At 44.5% G+C, this 14,854-nt stretch overlaps 3 protein-coding genes across 15 annotated transcripts in view; 1 reads left to right on the forward strand and 2 right to left on the reverse strand.

The window, feature by feature from the left end:
• Positions 1-1,019, reverse strand: part of tmem255b (transmembrane protein 255B) — a 9,242-nt gene extending 8,223 nt beyond the window's left edge. Inside the window, exons 1-3 of the mRNA XM_019884621.1 lie at positions 933-1,019; positions 321-463; positions 159-221 (exon numbers count right to left, since the gene is read on the reverse strand). Of these exons, the coding sequence (XP_019740180.1) occupies positions 159-221; positions 321-463; positions 933-1,002 (276 nt within the window). The 5' untranslated portion in view covers positions 1,003-1,019. The remainder of the gene's footprint in view (positions 1-158; positions 222-320; positions 464-932) is intronic.
• Positions 1,020-1,741: 722 nt separating this feature from the next.
• On the reverse strand, positions 1,742-9,878 carry tmco3 (transmembrane and coiled-coil domains 3). 8 transcript variants are annotated; one of them, XM_019884464.1, is made up of 14 exons: positions 9,599-9,878; positions 9,250-9,414; positions 7,488-7,793; positions 7,161-7,328; positions 6,162-6,341; positions 5,765-5,965; positions 5,489-5,617; positions 5,315-5,407; positions 5,033-5,219; positions 4,068-4,465; positions 3,796-3,946; positions 3,640-3,719; positions 3,409-3,558; positions 1,742-3,103 (listed from the first exon to the last, which is right to left on the reverse strand). In XM_019884464.1, exons 3-14 carry the CDS (start codon positions 7,743-7,745, stop codon positions 2,993-2,995), a joined length of 2,106 nt encoding a protein of 701 aa, XP_019740023.1. In that variant the 5' UTR covers positions 7,746-7,793; positions 9,250-9,414; positions 9,599-9,878; the 3' UTR covers positions 1,742-2,992. The 8 variants fall into 8 exon arrangements, with proteins under 8 accessions (XP_019740023.1, XP_019740028.1, XP_019740020.1 ...); XM_019884469.1 differs by lacking the exon at positions 9,599-9,878 and having other exon boundaries at positions 4,068-4,263; positions 4,348-4,465; positions 9,250-9,433; XM_019884461.1 differs by lacking the exon at positions 9,599-9,878 and adding an exon at positions 8,497-8,632 and having other exon boundaries at positions 9,250-9,433.
• dcun1d2b (DCN1, defective in cullin neddylation 1, domain containing 2b) lies at positions 9,405-13,942 on the forward strand. Of its 6 annotated transcripts, none has more exons than XM_019884475.1 (7): positions 9,405-9,518; positions 11,116-11,332; positions 11,413-11,581; positions 11,739-11,869; positions 11,959-12,041; positions 12,145-12,241; positions 12,426-13,942. In XM_019884475.1, the coding sequence occupies exons 2-7, from the start codon at positions 11,158-11,160 to the stop codon at positions 12,503-12,505; spliced, it is 735 nt and encodes a 244-aa protein (XP_019740034.1). In that variant the 5' UTR covers positions 9,405-9,518; positions 11,116-11,157; the 3' UTR covers positions 12,506-13,942. The 6 variants fall into 6 exon arrangements, with proteins under 6 accessions (XP_019740034.1, XP_019740036.1, XP_019740033.1 ...); XM_019884477.1 differs by having other exon boundaries at positions 9,434-9,522; XM_019884474.1 differs by lacking the exon at positions 9,405-9,518 and adding an exon at positions 9,929-10,408 and having other exon boundaries at positions 11,965-12,041.
• The last annotated feature ends 912 nt before the right edge of the window (positions 13,943-14,854 follow it).

The raw sequence follows: 14,854 nt of genomic DNA on the forward strand, positions 1-14,854 counted from the left end.
TATATATATATATATATAAACTAAAACAAACCAACAACATTTGCTCATGAAAAGGAGATAAAATCTAACTGCACTGAAAAATACAAATATATTATCACCCCGGTCCCAACTGGGTTTTTTTTCTCAACCACATTTTTAACAAGGTTCAGAAGACTTACCATAGGCCTGCGGTTTTCTACCAGGTGGATGCCAACGATGCCCAGAAATGCCCCAAAACTCAACTGGTTGAGGACAGCAAGCAAAATGGAGATTATTCTACAAAAATTCAGGCTAAACTGTCAAAATAGAGTTATGAGCAGGGGGAGGTGCTTGCCACTCACGGTGATCCCCGGGTAATACCCGGCCACCGGAACGTTGTCCGTGCGAGTGGCGGAGATCAAACCCACGGCCAACACCACCAGAGATAAAGTCAGTAGAGCCACGGTTACCCACAGAGCAGTTTTCTTCCTCCGTACGTACGCAACTGTGGACGGGAGATACTCTCAAAGGGGGGCACCGCAATCAGGAGAAAAATGACGCTGATTCAAAGGGGCCATGACACGGGGCCCTAGAAAATAGTGTTCAACCATTCACATCGATGGGCAATTTCCGGTCTTTGCTGACCCTAAACAATCTTTTCCGTTTGTGGAATGGGGGAGGAAGCCAGAGGAAAACCCTGCAGAAAATGTGCGATCTCCACCAATGAGGGCCAGGGTCTGGATTTGGACCCTCAACCTCAGATCTGTGAGGTGGATGTGTGAACCACTATGACACTCAACTAAACTAGTCTTCATTCTTCTTTTGAAGTTGCTTTTTGGGAAAAAAGAAACCAACAGCAACAAAGAAGTGCAAGCAGTATATAAACAGGAAAACTGATTCAGTAGAAATATTTTGATTTCAGGGGTACTTGCTTGCATTGAGGTTCAGTTCAATGAGAAAATACGACACAATACCTTCTGGGTCCAGGATGTCGGTGTCCGGTGGCTGTGGCTGAGTGGTCTGGCGAGCTTCTGGCTGTTGCATTTTGATTCGGAAAAGATGAATGAAGAAAAAGGAAGGATCTCAACAAGCTTGCTTGTAGTTTTTAGGTACCACAACTATTGCATCCTCCAAGGTGTCCGCTCACAATTGACACATGATACACATTCAAACATTTTTGCCCCCAGAAGAAGTGTTCACCACAGCTGAACCTGAGCTCACACGGCTCAACTTTGCCTGAAGCAGAGAGAGAGAGAGAGAGAGAGAGAGAGAGAGAGCGAGAGAGAGAATGAGCATCCACAGTCGTTCACTTCTTTCCTCATACATCTTACATGAGCTTGATTCAGCAGGTTGGTGTTATGTGACTGCTCATCATGCTGTTGAGTTGAAGAGGGTGTTTGAGTTTACAGCGCCCTCCGATGGTCAATCCATCCAAAAATAGAAACGCTGTACTGTATTCATGAGTAGAGATGGGTTCTAATAACATTTTAAAACAAGTCTAAACAATACATAAGTTGAATCATGTACTTCAATCAATGCAGCTGGATTAAAGTCCGCCATTCTTTTTGACATTTATTTCAGAAAAAGCCGACTGCGTGGCTCAGGCACTGGCTCATTCAGATGACGTATGTGACTCTGCTGAACGCTTTCGGCCGCTGACCCGCTAAACAAATTGGCTCCGCGCTGCCATCTGCTGGAGGAAGGTGGTAGCTTCACCTCTGCTTTTTAAAAAATCATGAAAATCGATTCTGAACTTTGACACCACTGAAATAAGCAGAGTCAATGTTTTTTCATCTGTTTAATAAATAAACAGAACCCAAGAAAATGTCTTTCCATTGGAAGGTTGTTAACAGTAATATATACAGTATAGAAACAGAAAACACATTTAATTGCACAAGTACGTCCCGTACATTCATTTCCACAGAAGACATAATGCCATAGACGAGCTAATGAGCAGTATGCAGAGCAGCAAGTTGAGCAGGCACGATAAGTAGGAATGGCATTTTTTTCTCGTACATACAATAACAACAGTTGCAAGAAAATTTTACATCAACTATTTGGAATTACCTGCAATGCAACATAAATTGGTTTAAAATGTTATTGGTAAGTTACAATAAAGCCTGCTTAAAATAATACTGCGTTGGAGGCCAATCTGGGATGAAATTGACAAATCTATGGTATGTAAAACATTAAACAAAAATGAGTGTTAGAGCACACCACGGACAACGCTACTACTGTCTAATTAAAAAAAAAAAAACAAAAACAAAAAAAAAAACAGTGCGACACGTTTGAAGTTTGGACACATCAAGCATGAAGGGGAAAAAAAAACCCAGCACAATACGCCGCAGGCACATAAGAGCTGAATTGAAATGAAACCTCATTCATGTAGGTCGTATTCACACCTGTAACAAATTTCTGGCTGAGGTTATTGCTGCCAAAGGAGACTCACTCAGTTGGGTCACATATTTGACATCCATGCCCTGTTGTTTAGCTTGATGAAAAAATGGAAACGAAATGTTTGTGTAATACGAGTTTAAGACAACTTGTCTGTTCTTAGGACTTCGATCAAGATCAGATCACATTTTATGGCCACTTTAAGCAGCGATCAGGGTAATTCCAAAGCGTTCACATGCATGTTTTTTGCAACTGTATGGAGAAAAGTAAAATGGGTACAACAACTACAAAAGTAGAACATAATGTTGTTTACATTCATTGGAAAAACAAAAATTACAAAATTAGTTTTTGGTGATACTCGAATGTGTGTATACAGCTGCATTTAACAGAATTACACTAATGATAAAATAAAATTAATGGAAGAAAGAGGAGTTTGGACCGTGAGTAATAAACGTCTTCAAAAAAGGTCAGCTTAAAAAAAACAAAACCAAAAAAAAACTTTTTTTCGTACAGCCCCCATTAAATGAGATGAGATGAGATGACAAAACCTAACTTTACTCTGCTGCCAAATGAATGCAAACTGGATTGCCGCCGCTGGATTTCCCACCTCGCAGCAGCAACGAGAAGAAACCGAGTCCAGTCATGTGATCGCGGTCGTTCTTCGTGACACCCATGCATGAGTTGTCACTCTCCACAGGATTGGTGCCAGCAGCAAGCTGAGGGTGCTGACGCTGAGAACCAGCAGGTACACCTGAGGAGAGCAACATACCAGACATAAAAAGCGACATGAAATACTTTTTCGTACATTCGATGAATCCTTGTTAATTGTTCAGTACTTTCTAAAACGTAACTCAAAACTCGTTTTGGGGCAGTTAAGAGAGCAAACAATGCAGACCAGCCACAAGACGAGGGGCAAAGGTCTCACCTACGATGCAGCGCCGGGCAAACAGTCACAATTCAAACAACAACGAGACAGCTCTCGTTCCATATCTCATTGGATTGTGTCGGTCGAAAATATTTTGCCGCTTATGTCTGCGTCGCAGCGTTGCCACTGACCTCTCTGGAAATGATGCCGGCACGACGTGCCCGACTGCTGAGGACAAAGGAGAACTCGCTGACCTGCGCCAGGCCGGCCGAGACGATCCAGCGAATGTGACGAGAGCTGGGTGGCAAGATCACGTACATCACCAGCACGGCCATCATGAACTGAGGAGGAGGAGCAGAAACAAAACTGCAGGAGGGCAAAGAGAATTCAATGGAACAGAAGAGGTCAAATGTCAATTATACCTTCAAGATGACAAGCGTGAGTGTGAGCGCAACCAGAACGGTGAGCTCGTACAGTACAAACGTCGGGAAGACGTGAAGTCCTGCAGCATGGAAAGAATGTCGCGTTACGATCGGCATCGTCTTGAAGTCATGAAATGGTGGTGACGCGTATCTGACCGATTGAAGCAAAGAAAATGATGGCGAGGAAATCTTGAATTGGCTCAAAGCATCCCTTGACCTCTGCGGTGACCATGTGACCCTGGGAGGAGAGCAACGCTCCGGCTAGGAAGCAGCCTAACTCCATCGAAACGTCGAGAAACTCGGTAACCTGCATAAGCAAGCATCGAAACGACAAATACGTACAGCGGCCACTTCATCATGCTTACAACCATCAACCACTGAGAATCTAATTTAGGAAAAAAAAACCCACAAAAAAATCATGCGCGTACCGTTAGCATGAAAAAAACGAAGGCTGCAACCCCCAGCACCAGGATCTCCTTGTTGCCTTTGCTCTCAGCGTGCAGTTTCTTGTAAAAGGGGCCGACCACAAAGGATTTGAGCAACACACACAGGAGCAGCACCGCAGCCAGAGACGCCAGGACCTGCGCCAGCAGTTTCAGTACACGCAGGCTTTCGAACAGGAAGCTGCAGCGCACAGAACGGAGCTTCCGGGTTTTACAGAGGCCACGCTTGGTGGCAAGAAGAAACGTGAGGTGAGGTCCAACTGACCTGTCGGCGTCTCCGCTTTGCGCCTGGATCATCGTGGGCATAACGGCGATGAATAGGCCCAGCTGAACGTCTTGCATCACTAACGTGCCAAGGAGTACGCTGCTGTAGTCGAGGTCACCTGCGTCACACGTACACGCGTGCCCGAGTCACGAGCCGCTTCGAAAATGCTGACAGCGTCCATTTACGTTTTAAGATGACGACAGCATCGAAATGAATCATTTCAAAGTACGAGCCGGAGTCTTGGCCCTGTCCCGGCTGTTTTCGAAATGAGTGAGCATTTGCGTGAAAGCAATCGAGTTCATCAGTTTGAACATGAAATATTTGTCTCTGTAATGTTTTAAAATCATTGCATTCGCTTTTTATTCATGTGTAACGCAATGTCCAAACTTGATTGGGGTCGGGGGTTGTGTTTTCCAGGAATTATTTTCTGACCGCAATATTAGGAACAGAGAGAAGACGAGAAGTGGCGTCAACAAATGGGGCCGGCTCGATTTTGAAACCGTCCTAGTCGTTTCATTTTTGTACTTTCTCGTGAGAATGTAGCGATGTGCAGTAGTAGCGAATGAGGAGACGATTTTTGCCAGGGCATAAATGATCGATGAGGAGCCAAACAAATACATGACTCCGTTCTCGATGGACCATTCTGTCGAATTCCGACCGTTTGAGGTCAGATTGACACACTAACCTTCCTTCTCCCCTCTGCTTCCTCCCGCTAAGAAACGGGACACTAATGGGGTGCTGGATAGGGACAAGCAGGTGGCTATGAAGACAGTCTGTATGGGTTGGATGTGCAGCACTCGTCCCCATAGCAACCCGCTAACAACCATGAGCAGACACAGGTAGCAGGAACCCTGCACTGAGGTCTTCCATACCTACACGCAGCAGGTTTCAAATAGCGTCGCGTTAGTATACATTTGATGCCACACGCTCTTAAGACACCCAACTGAAGTCCCAGTTTGTGTTTCACCTTCCGAAGGCGCTCGGGTGAGAACTCCAGTCCGACCACAAAGAGGGTAAAGAACACCCCCAGCTCTCCCAAAGTCTCCACTTGGACCATAGACTGTTGGGAGATCAAATCAGCATTCTTGGTGAACATGAAGCGAATACTTTCGGGGACAGACACGCGCTCACAAAAGCGCACCTTGATGCTGTTGAGACCGGACGGTCCGAGCAGGACCCCACAGATGATGTATCCAAACATGGGAGGAAGACCCACCAGAGTGCACATCCAGCCACAGGGTAGCGACAACATGACCACAGACACCAAATCCTGCAAAACAGATTTAAAATAAATGCGACGAATTATTAGATTCATAGCACTCCGAGGACTGGAAGTATGATGAGCAATGCAGAATTTTGTAGACCCCCCCGTGAGGTGACAAATCAGGTGTAATGTAACAGCGCGGCTGGGACTGACCTTGATAAAATGATGGTCTGCCCTCGGCATGGTGGAATCTCGGGGTTTGGTCAGCACATACTGGTTGTTTTGAGAGTCAATGAGCATGCTCAGGCCCAAGTCCTCTTCCGCTTCCCTCTGACTTGATTTGTTTTTTCTTATGCCTCCGTTCTCTTCATCTTCCTCCACTCTCAGCACCGCTTCGACATTCACTCCTTGCATCTATGAAGCAAAGCAGAGAGTGGGGTGGGGGGCAGAGAACACATCACAGCCTGGCCAACTGTATGGCTTTGATACAAAATTGTATTTGCATTGAAAAATAAGAGGAAGATATATTTTCCAATTTGTATTTTGGCTGCTTTAAGGATCCTACGGACAATTTTGAAATGATTAACCCACAGTGGAGTTAATTGTTCACCTGCTTGTTGTTGTCAAAGGCATGTTCTTCAATCTCCTCCTCTAGTCGGTCCGCTGCCTTCCTGACATCCTCCAGGATCTCGTCGACCATGGACAGAGTCTTATTCCGAGCAAGGACGCTCTTAGCAGCCTCCTGCTGATGCTTCTCCGCAGCCACCAGTTCGACATACTCCTGCTCCTCCTGGAGGAGTCAGTCACAGACAGGAGAGCACAACATCATATAAAATGGGACATCTTAACAGGTCATTATAGAAAAAAAAAAACCAACAACCAAGAACTGTGCTACAAATCTACAAATCAAAAAGTGTGCTTTTGGTTGTCACTCTGCCACCTGGACCTCTTGATTGTAATCAGGTAATATTATATCCATATACTCATTTGTCACCTTTTGTATATTGACAGAAAGTCGACAATGTGGAAAAATTTGCAGTTATTAATGTGGAATGCATTGATGGAATTTTTGCGATCAAGCTTGCGATCGCTTGAGAGTTGGAGATCCAACCGGCCGCACACGTCTTGCGTCTTACAACAGTATTTACAATTCCGTCTGTAACGCCAGATGAAAAAGTTAAGCGTGCAGGCTTCGGTGAATGGGTGCGGCTGACAAGCCGGCTCAAAAGCTGCACGCGCTGTCCTTTTATAAAAAGCAAATAGAGCTCGATAAGGTAGATGGCCGTGAACGTGGCAAAGTACACATCCGGACTCGAATATTTTTTTTCTCAAGTTCAAGCCATGAGGGATTTATTGGGGGAAGGGTTTCCATCTTATGTCCTGCCTTGTCAGAACTGGGGTGCTTTCGCTGCACAACCCCCACCCCTCCTCATGAATGGTTCTTAATTGAGCCCCAAAAAAATTTTCAATGATTCATGGGGAACAGTTCAAAATGATCGACAGTGTGCAATCCTCACAGACCGTTCTAGTTTCAGGACACGTCGGCCAAGAGGATCACAAGAAAGTGAGAAGCCAGATCAGTCTTGACCTAACTTCATGATGCGATCACCTGGATGGCGGCTTCCCTGAGTGCCTCCAACCTCTGCTTGCTACTCTCCTTCATGTTGCCCACGTCTCTGTAGTCTCCCTGCAGCACCCTCTGCAGACTGTGCACCGCCTGGAATACCATGTGCTCGCTCTCGTTCAACTCTTTCTGGAAAACTTGTATCGTATGCACCTGCAGGAAGGCGAAGATGCATGCTTAGTTCAGTAAAAGAGAGGAAATTTTTTAAATAACAGAAGAGATTGTTCGTAAGGGATGTGAGAGCTCAAATTTGGAGGACAAAAATCATGTCAACATAAAATAAGTACCGTACAAACAGAAACACCGTTTTACCTGAAATTGACGCTCAGTCTCTGAAAGGGTTTGGTCTCTCTTAACAGCAGCCGCGGCTTCTGCCAACTTATTTATGACCGCGTTCTTTCGGCGCAGGAGGCTACCCAACCACACGCAGTTGTTGACCAACCAGGTATTGCCCAGTGGGGCCGCACGCCTGCTCTGCCTCCTGGCGCCATGCTGAGCCCTCTGGTTTGTCTGCTGCACATCAGAAGCCACAGCCAGGCCAAGGCACAGGAACAAACAAACAATCTGCATCCAAAGAGGCTACTCGCTCCACCAGTGAGCGTTGAGGGACTAATAGGCCTGAAAATTGGGCATACAAAAATAACAAAGTAATGTATTAAGGACATGTCTGTCATTTGACATATGTAATCGTCTTCCCACCACCACAGAGCAAAACCCTTGAATAAAGTGATGATGACACAAGCAATGCTCGTCCTGCCACCTAAAAATGTCCCCCTTCCCTCCAAAATGACCAGTAGTGTATCTGAATACACCTCCAACCTCACAAGTACTATCATTCATAGAGGACATCAAAATCCATTGACTGGAAAGGACAATAATGAGTTATACAAGACATTCATTCTTATTTCATCAGAAGCAAATTAGGTGCAAGCAAGTTGTCTTGCAATTTTTTTTCCAAGCTGGGAATCTATCAATAAGTTGTCAGCTATATCATTGAGGAAAAAAATGGGATAATTGTTTGTGAGTGTTGTAGGTCAGTCATTGAGCTGCATTGCAGAGCAGTGAATATTTAGGTAAGGTGCGGTTTGAGCTGGTCAGGTCAAACAACCCATGTTTGCTTTCATTACTGAACACCACCCAGTTGCTGAGTGCATTTGACATGAGTGACTATGACAAGTGTTTGCATTGCAGCACGACCTAAATATTAAGAGTGTCTTGAACTCTCAAGACCCCCCCATTGATTGTCCAGGAATCCCGCACATTGCCCTTCACCAGTGCAGTACGCATAAGAAATTCAACTCGTGCCCAAGATGCTTCTCACCTGAGGTGGCATTAACAAAACTGAGTGACGTTAACTTTCCTCACGACAGCCGTCTTTTTTTTCAGTAGCTGGAATACCGCTGGGGTACTGCTGCTTGTGCTGGAGGTCAATAGCACCACTGTTCACAGGCTAGCTGCTGTCGTGAAAACATTCATCCATGTAAATATCTTACAGTTGGAATATGATCTGGTCTGACGTCTAATATCAATTTGTGAGGATATATATATATATATATTTATATATAACCACTTGCTCACAATCCTTTGTACTGACTGCACTGTGATGTAAATCGTCTGGTACAGTCAGTCAGTACTGTACTATGATTTGTTCGGCAAGAGGCGCTTATTGTATTTGGGGCAGTGTCAGTACAGTAAGAGGAAAAATATTTGCTATTGAGAAATGTAGCGAGAAATAGTGACCAAAAAATAACAAGAGAAAAGAAAGTAACAAGAATACGCCTGTGGTGGGTGGATACTTTTTTTGAATGGATGACATTATGAACACGAAAACGGATAATGGCAACTAACGACTGACTGAAAATCAATTGTCCTCATTGTTTCACGAGGAGTCATTTGACGCAGCAACGATTCCGCACATCCAACAGAAAATGAGCGAAAAAGTATGCGATTAAATTGGAAAAAAAATCGGGACAGATCCTACCATCATGCAAAGATGAGGAAGAACGGAGGACGGCGAAAACACATCCAATTTGAACAATATCCAGTCTGAATACATGAATAAGGCAACAGCTACCTGCGAAACCTTATTTGCACTGCGTTGGCTCTCCGGTGGACGACTGCTGAATAATCCGGGAACAATCAGGTTGTTGTATTGCACGAATGGCTCCCCCCTCCTGGCCAGTCGCGCCACATTGCTCAACCAAGCCGGCCTCCATGCATGCAGCTTCCCAGCGTCTCACTTGGACATCAACTTAAACGTTTACTTCCGCGAACCAGCTTCAAGGATAAACAGCAACAGCTGGTGCGAGCCAAGACAGGACAATCGCTCGCTCAGTCACCGGGGTAGGTAAAGAGACAGTTTTTTTTCCCACGATATTTTTTGATGTATTATTCTTTTTTCATAAGCGGTTATAAAGTTTTACCTCTTCTCTCCTTGCGGCTGTCAGACCACCTCGATTCAGCTGAGTCAACTCAACATTCGGTGTACTGTACTCCCATGACACATGAAGCTAAAGCTAACAGAACTTTGCTAACGCCATTAGCCTGCATCAGTACAAACGACCCTTTTTACAGAGTACGTCATTAATCCATCGCTTTAATGCGAAAATGTGGTAAAGAAATGGCCATAATCGACGTTGCTCCTGAATTCGGTCGTGTTCTTGGAGCCATCCAATATTACTTCCGAAACAGTTTTCTGCTTCGGTATGTATGGGAGTTGTAGTTTTGATTTTCTCCCCGAGCAAGTACAGTGCCCCGAACTGGTACAACTACAACATTCACGTCGAATTGATAATAAGAATAGTCATCATATTTTTTTATTTATGTTTTGCGTCTTGTATAATAACTTCAAAGTGCAGTTCAAGAATTGAAGTCGAATCGTAACATTGCTTAAGCAATGTGCTCAAACTCAATGTGACACCCGCCCTCCCCAACCCGTAATTACGAGTTTTATAACCACCATTTTAGAGAAACTTCTATTATAAACGACAACTGCGGAATCTCTCTTCAGTAGTGTCACTACCAAACAATCTTCTATAAAGGCAAAAACATGTTCTGAGGTCATTTTTGTGTGAATAGGCCCACATTGGATTAGTGCAAACCTCGACGTCAAGTCACACGGGTTTTGGACTACACGTCCCATGAATCCACAGTGAACACAGTAGCGCAGTTCTATGGAGCATGCGCAGAAAGGCTAAATAGGTATGTTGGCCAAAACAGCGGGTGATAAAATGGTAGGTACAATTCAAAACGCGAGGCCAGAACAAGTGCTTCAAAATGCAAATGCTGCAACTGTCCGTTCTTCATAATGTGAGGTTTTGCTACACAGTTGACCGTCATTTCTTTAACCTTGAGTCGCACTGGATGGAATATGATGGAAAGGGAAGGTCAGTGGTTGGTATATTTGGAACGCGCACGAGAGCACTTGTGGCACGTACCTTTCCCTTTTTGGTAACTGATGCCCCCGAAGGCGCTCCTCCGGGTCAGGAGACCACTCGGAGGATCCCGTTTGATTGTGTCACGGTGATTGTGCTGTTCGATACCCCGGTGGGTCGGGTTGGCAATTTGCAAGTGATGATCTTCGAGGTTAATTTAGCACAGTGGGACAATTGTGCAAATCACCGGGACGTTGTGTTGACGCTTTTGGAACTCCTTCATCCTATCATATGCCTAACGCGCGTTGTATGAATAAATATATATTCAGCCAACACTGCCTGTCATCAAAAATATTTGCATCCATATCAAATGTGTGCCGCATTTTAGAGGTTGTTTCGCTACAGTTTTTGAAAAATATATACTGTACACAGTACACTTCCATTGCTGACTAAGACTGGGGCGTGGGATATGAAAATAGGTTTTGCAACTCCGCTGAACTCAATCAAGGTGCATTCATCCGGCTTTGTGTTTACCCTGTGGTCCTTGGTGTGGATTCTTCCTGCAGCACAAGTTAAAGTCATCACAGAGAGACAAGGTTCGGCAGTTCATGTCCTTCACACAAGCAGGAGAGAGAACTGCTGTGTACTGCCTATCACAGAATGACTGGAAACTAGAAGTCGCAACCGATAACTACTTCCAGAATCCAGACCTTTACTACAAAGAGTCCATGAAAAATTCAGTAGATCGCAAGAAGCTGGAACAGCTCTATAACAGATATAAAGGTGAGCAGTAGGATCCATGCAGTGACATTGTCAGGGGCTGCTTGCGGTGGTTTGATCGCATTTCCGTTCGATCGTTGCAGATCCCCAGGATGAGAATAAGATTGGCATCGATGGAATCCAGCAGTTTTGCGATGACCTGACCCTGGACCCGGCGAGCATGAGCATATTGGTGGTAGCGTGGAAGTTCAGAGCAGCCACGCAGTGCGAGTTTAGCAAGAAAGAATTCATGGACGGAATGGCAGACCTTGGGTGAGTGATTGTGAAATGGGTCATCAAAATGTATTTTCAATTGCAAATGAAAGCATGGCTTTTAAAAACTGATGTGCAATGTTAGTTCATTACTCTGGATAGGATCCTAATGTTTCAATGAGAATAAAAGTCTTTTATTTGTCTTTATTCCCCGTAGCTGTGACACTCCTGACAAACTGAAGGCCGCCCTTCCCAGACTAGAGCAAGAGCTAAAAGACACCGGGAAGTTTAAAGACTTTTACCAGTTTACCTTTAATTTTGCCAAGAATCCTGGGCAGAAAGGTTTAGGTAAGGTCAAGAGCAGACATTTTTGGTAATTTTTTTTGGGGGGTGGGGGTTATTCAGACTGTTTCTCTCCATAATTCTGAATTTCTCAGAGTTAGAGATGGCCGTGGCTTACTGGAATCTAGTTCTCACAGGTCGCTTCAAGTTTTTGGATCTTTGGAACAGATTCTTGCAGGTGAGTGGAGAAAGTTGTCATGTCGTTGCGCCCCCCCATCATCATTCACTCATCTTTTTTCCCCGCATCTGATGAAATGTTTGCTTACTGCGCTTGGATTCAGGAGCACCACAAGCGTTCTATCCCCAAAGACACGTGGAATCTCCTTCTGGACTTCGGCAATATGATTGCGGACGACATGTCCAACTACGATGAAGAGGGTGAGCTGATGAAGTTGGGATATTTGACATGCACGAGGATCGCCTGATCGCTCCTCTTATATTGTTTTCTTCAAGGGCGATGAATTACGGGACACGACTTGAATAAATCGCCTCAAAATTTTGCATATGAGCTCCGGTGAAATGTAGCTAATTTTTATTTTATTTTTTTTTAATCTCTTCTCAGGGGCGTGGCCTGTTCTCATTGATGACTTTGTGGAGTTTGCACGACCAATTGTAATGGGGGGCAAGAGCGGCATGACATAGTGTTTGACCCGTGCTTTGAATGGACTTATCCCCCAATTTTTTTTTTTTTTTTTTCTGAATTATATCTCTATTTTTTCAACCACATAAGCCAAAAAGACATCTTCAGTAGTCTTGTCTGCAGAGTTGTTCAACGTTGAGCCTGCATAAGATGCCTGCTTGTTCGCGGATGAAGCTGCGCCAAGATGTTCTTACGCCGACTTCAAGTGGACTTGAGAAGTGACGGTCGTCTGGTACTTGGCATTTATGGACAAAACATTCATCGTGCTGCTGCGGACTTGGCTCACTGACCTAAATCTTTTGCACAGCAGCGAGAGTGAGCTTTTGGTGCAGTAGTAAGTGCCGTCTTCCTTTTGTCCCTGAATGGAACAGCACATTGACTCGCGCGTGTTTCTGTCGAACGAAACCGTGCCCTTGGACGATCTCGCTGACAATCACAGTGAGAGCTAAGCAAAATGCGCAACGTATGAGTGGTTTGGTTCGGGTGCATGAGGAGTATTTGAATTTGCTTTTACAATTAATAACATGGTAATTTACGTCTCAATGTGGAATGAGTTAAATATCCAGCTCTGCATTTTGTACTCATATTTGACAGTTGACCAGACGAGTATGCATTTTGAGTTCAATACCAGCAAAATTACAGTAATCACAGTACTGTACCTAATAATTTGTAGTTGTTCCTCAATTGCATACTCTCTTCAAACACAACTGCCTTTTATTTGTCAAGTTTAAGCGACGTGTGAACCGTTTTCTCGTGTCCTGGTGAATGCTGACTTGCCAACTACAAACTGCACTGATTTACTCTGTTTTGCATACTTTTATCACACTTAGCTGCTACATTTTACACCATACAAGCCATTAGTATTTTTAATGTATTTTGTTGACACTATTTGAAGTTTTGGTTTGACTCTCGGTAAGTTTTTCATAAAAGGTCTCTTGACATTGCTGCTGCCATCTAGGGGTGCCTGCGGGCAGTTCAACGGCACCTGCATCAATGAATCTCATTTCCCTGCAAGATCTTGCACTGCTGTCCGCACAAAGCTGTCACCTCGTATGATCTTGAAACCTGCATTGAATGTGAATGCTACAAAACAGGTTTTGTCCACAGTGAGTGATGCCCATGTTCGACAGCACCAGGTTGTTTGTGTACTCTAGTGCGCCGACGTGTACTTTTGGCACACCGTCGGCGTCTGCACACCCTTGTCCTTGTGGAAATATGCAGATGATGTGAAAGCTTATGTAACTGATTGCCGGTGACCTCATTGCATGACCGCAGAACAGGAAAAGGTAACGTTCGATGAGCAACGTGTTACATTTTGTGCCCGTCCTCTGTTTCTGGTTACCCTAAAAGTTTGACTTGGAAAAGGAGAGCGATTGTTACGTCCCAAAAGTGTGTTTGTTTTACACAAGAATGTCAATAAAGCATGCGTGTGAACTGGATTTAAGACATTACATTTAGTAGGGGGGGCGGAGGGGGTCAGTGCTACTAAATGATGAGTGAAATGAGCATGGAAGCAGTCGGGTCACTGCACATGAGCTTGAAGTAAAGGAATCGATTGCTTTATTTTGTGACAGTCGCTCCTGTATTTGTATGCGGTTTATAATCCGCCGTGGTTAATGTGTGAAGCGGGCGCTTTAAAATAGCTCATACACATGATATCATTGGATGCGTGCAAGCAGATCAAAATACAGGCTTGTATACATAAAAATATCCGAGCTCTCCTTTCCAATCCATTACCCCTCCATTTTCTCTTCCCCTCGCCGCACTTATAATTGTGGGTGGAGCCTATCCCAGCTGACTTCGGAGAAGAGGCGGGCAACACCCTGGACTGGTCGCCAGTTAATTGCGGGGCACATAAAGACAGCAAACAAATTCAACCATTCACACTGTCATGCACATTTGTGACAATTTTGCGTCTTCAATTAATGAATGAAGCACATTCTCGGGATGTGTGAGGAACCATCAAGAAAAAAGCCAACTGCAAGCTCCGCACACACGTTTCAACAGAGATTCAAATCAGATTTTCGGCCTCCGAGGCAGACGCGATGACCACCCAATATTCATGAATGCAGTGTCAGTAAAATAAAACTGATCAAACAACGCAGTGCCATTGCAAATACGAGACTCGTTTTTTCAATTTGAGGAGATTATCGGCATACAAACATGAAAAGTCTGGACATGTACAGCACTCAGTACTGCCAGAAACTGTATTTGTGTGCGAGACTTCATGTCTGCTCGGTAACAGTCTCTTATCCGGTTGCATTCCGATTTCGTGTCATCAACCTAGTCATAGTCATCATAAGCACTTGTGGTAATGCTTTGTCTTCTGTTACTTTAGATGTCTGGCTCTG

The sequence above is a fragment of the Hippocampus comes genome, unplaced genomic scaffold (assembly GCF_001891065.2).
Source record: "Hippocampus comes isolate QL1 unplaced genomic scaffold, H_comes_QL1_v1.1 scaffold21, whole genome shotgun sequence".
Classification (NCBI taxonomy): Eukaryota; Metazoa; Chordata; class Actinopteri; order Syngnathiformes; family Syngnathidae; genus Hippocampus; species Hippocampus comes.

Coding starts and splice junctions, on each gene's coding strand:
- tmco3 (XM_019884465.1), bottom strand. CDS start 7,745: ATGCAGATTGTTTGTTTGTTCCTGTGCCTTGGCCTGGCTGTGGCTTCT. Junction 7,329..7,487: donor AGACTGAGCGTCAATTTCAG/GTAAAACGGTGT, acceptor GCCTTCCTGCAG/GTGCATACGATACAAGTTTT. Junction 3,104..3,408: donor CCGGCATCATTTCCAGAGAG/GTCAGTGGCAAC, acceptor TGCTCTCCTCAG/GTGTACCTGCTGGTTCTCAG.
- dcun1d2b (XM_019884473.1), top strand. CDS start 10,379: ATGTTGGCCAAAACAGCGGGTGATAAAATG. Junction 10,409..11,115: donor AAACAGCGGGTGATAAAATG/GTAGGTACAATT, acceptor TTCTTCCTGCAG/CACAAGTTAAAGTCATCACA. Junction 11,333..11,412: donor GCTCTATAACAGATATAAAG/GTGAGCAGTAGG, acceptor CGATCGTTGCAG/ATCCCCAGGATGAGAATAAG.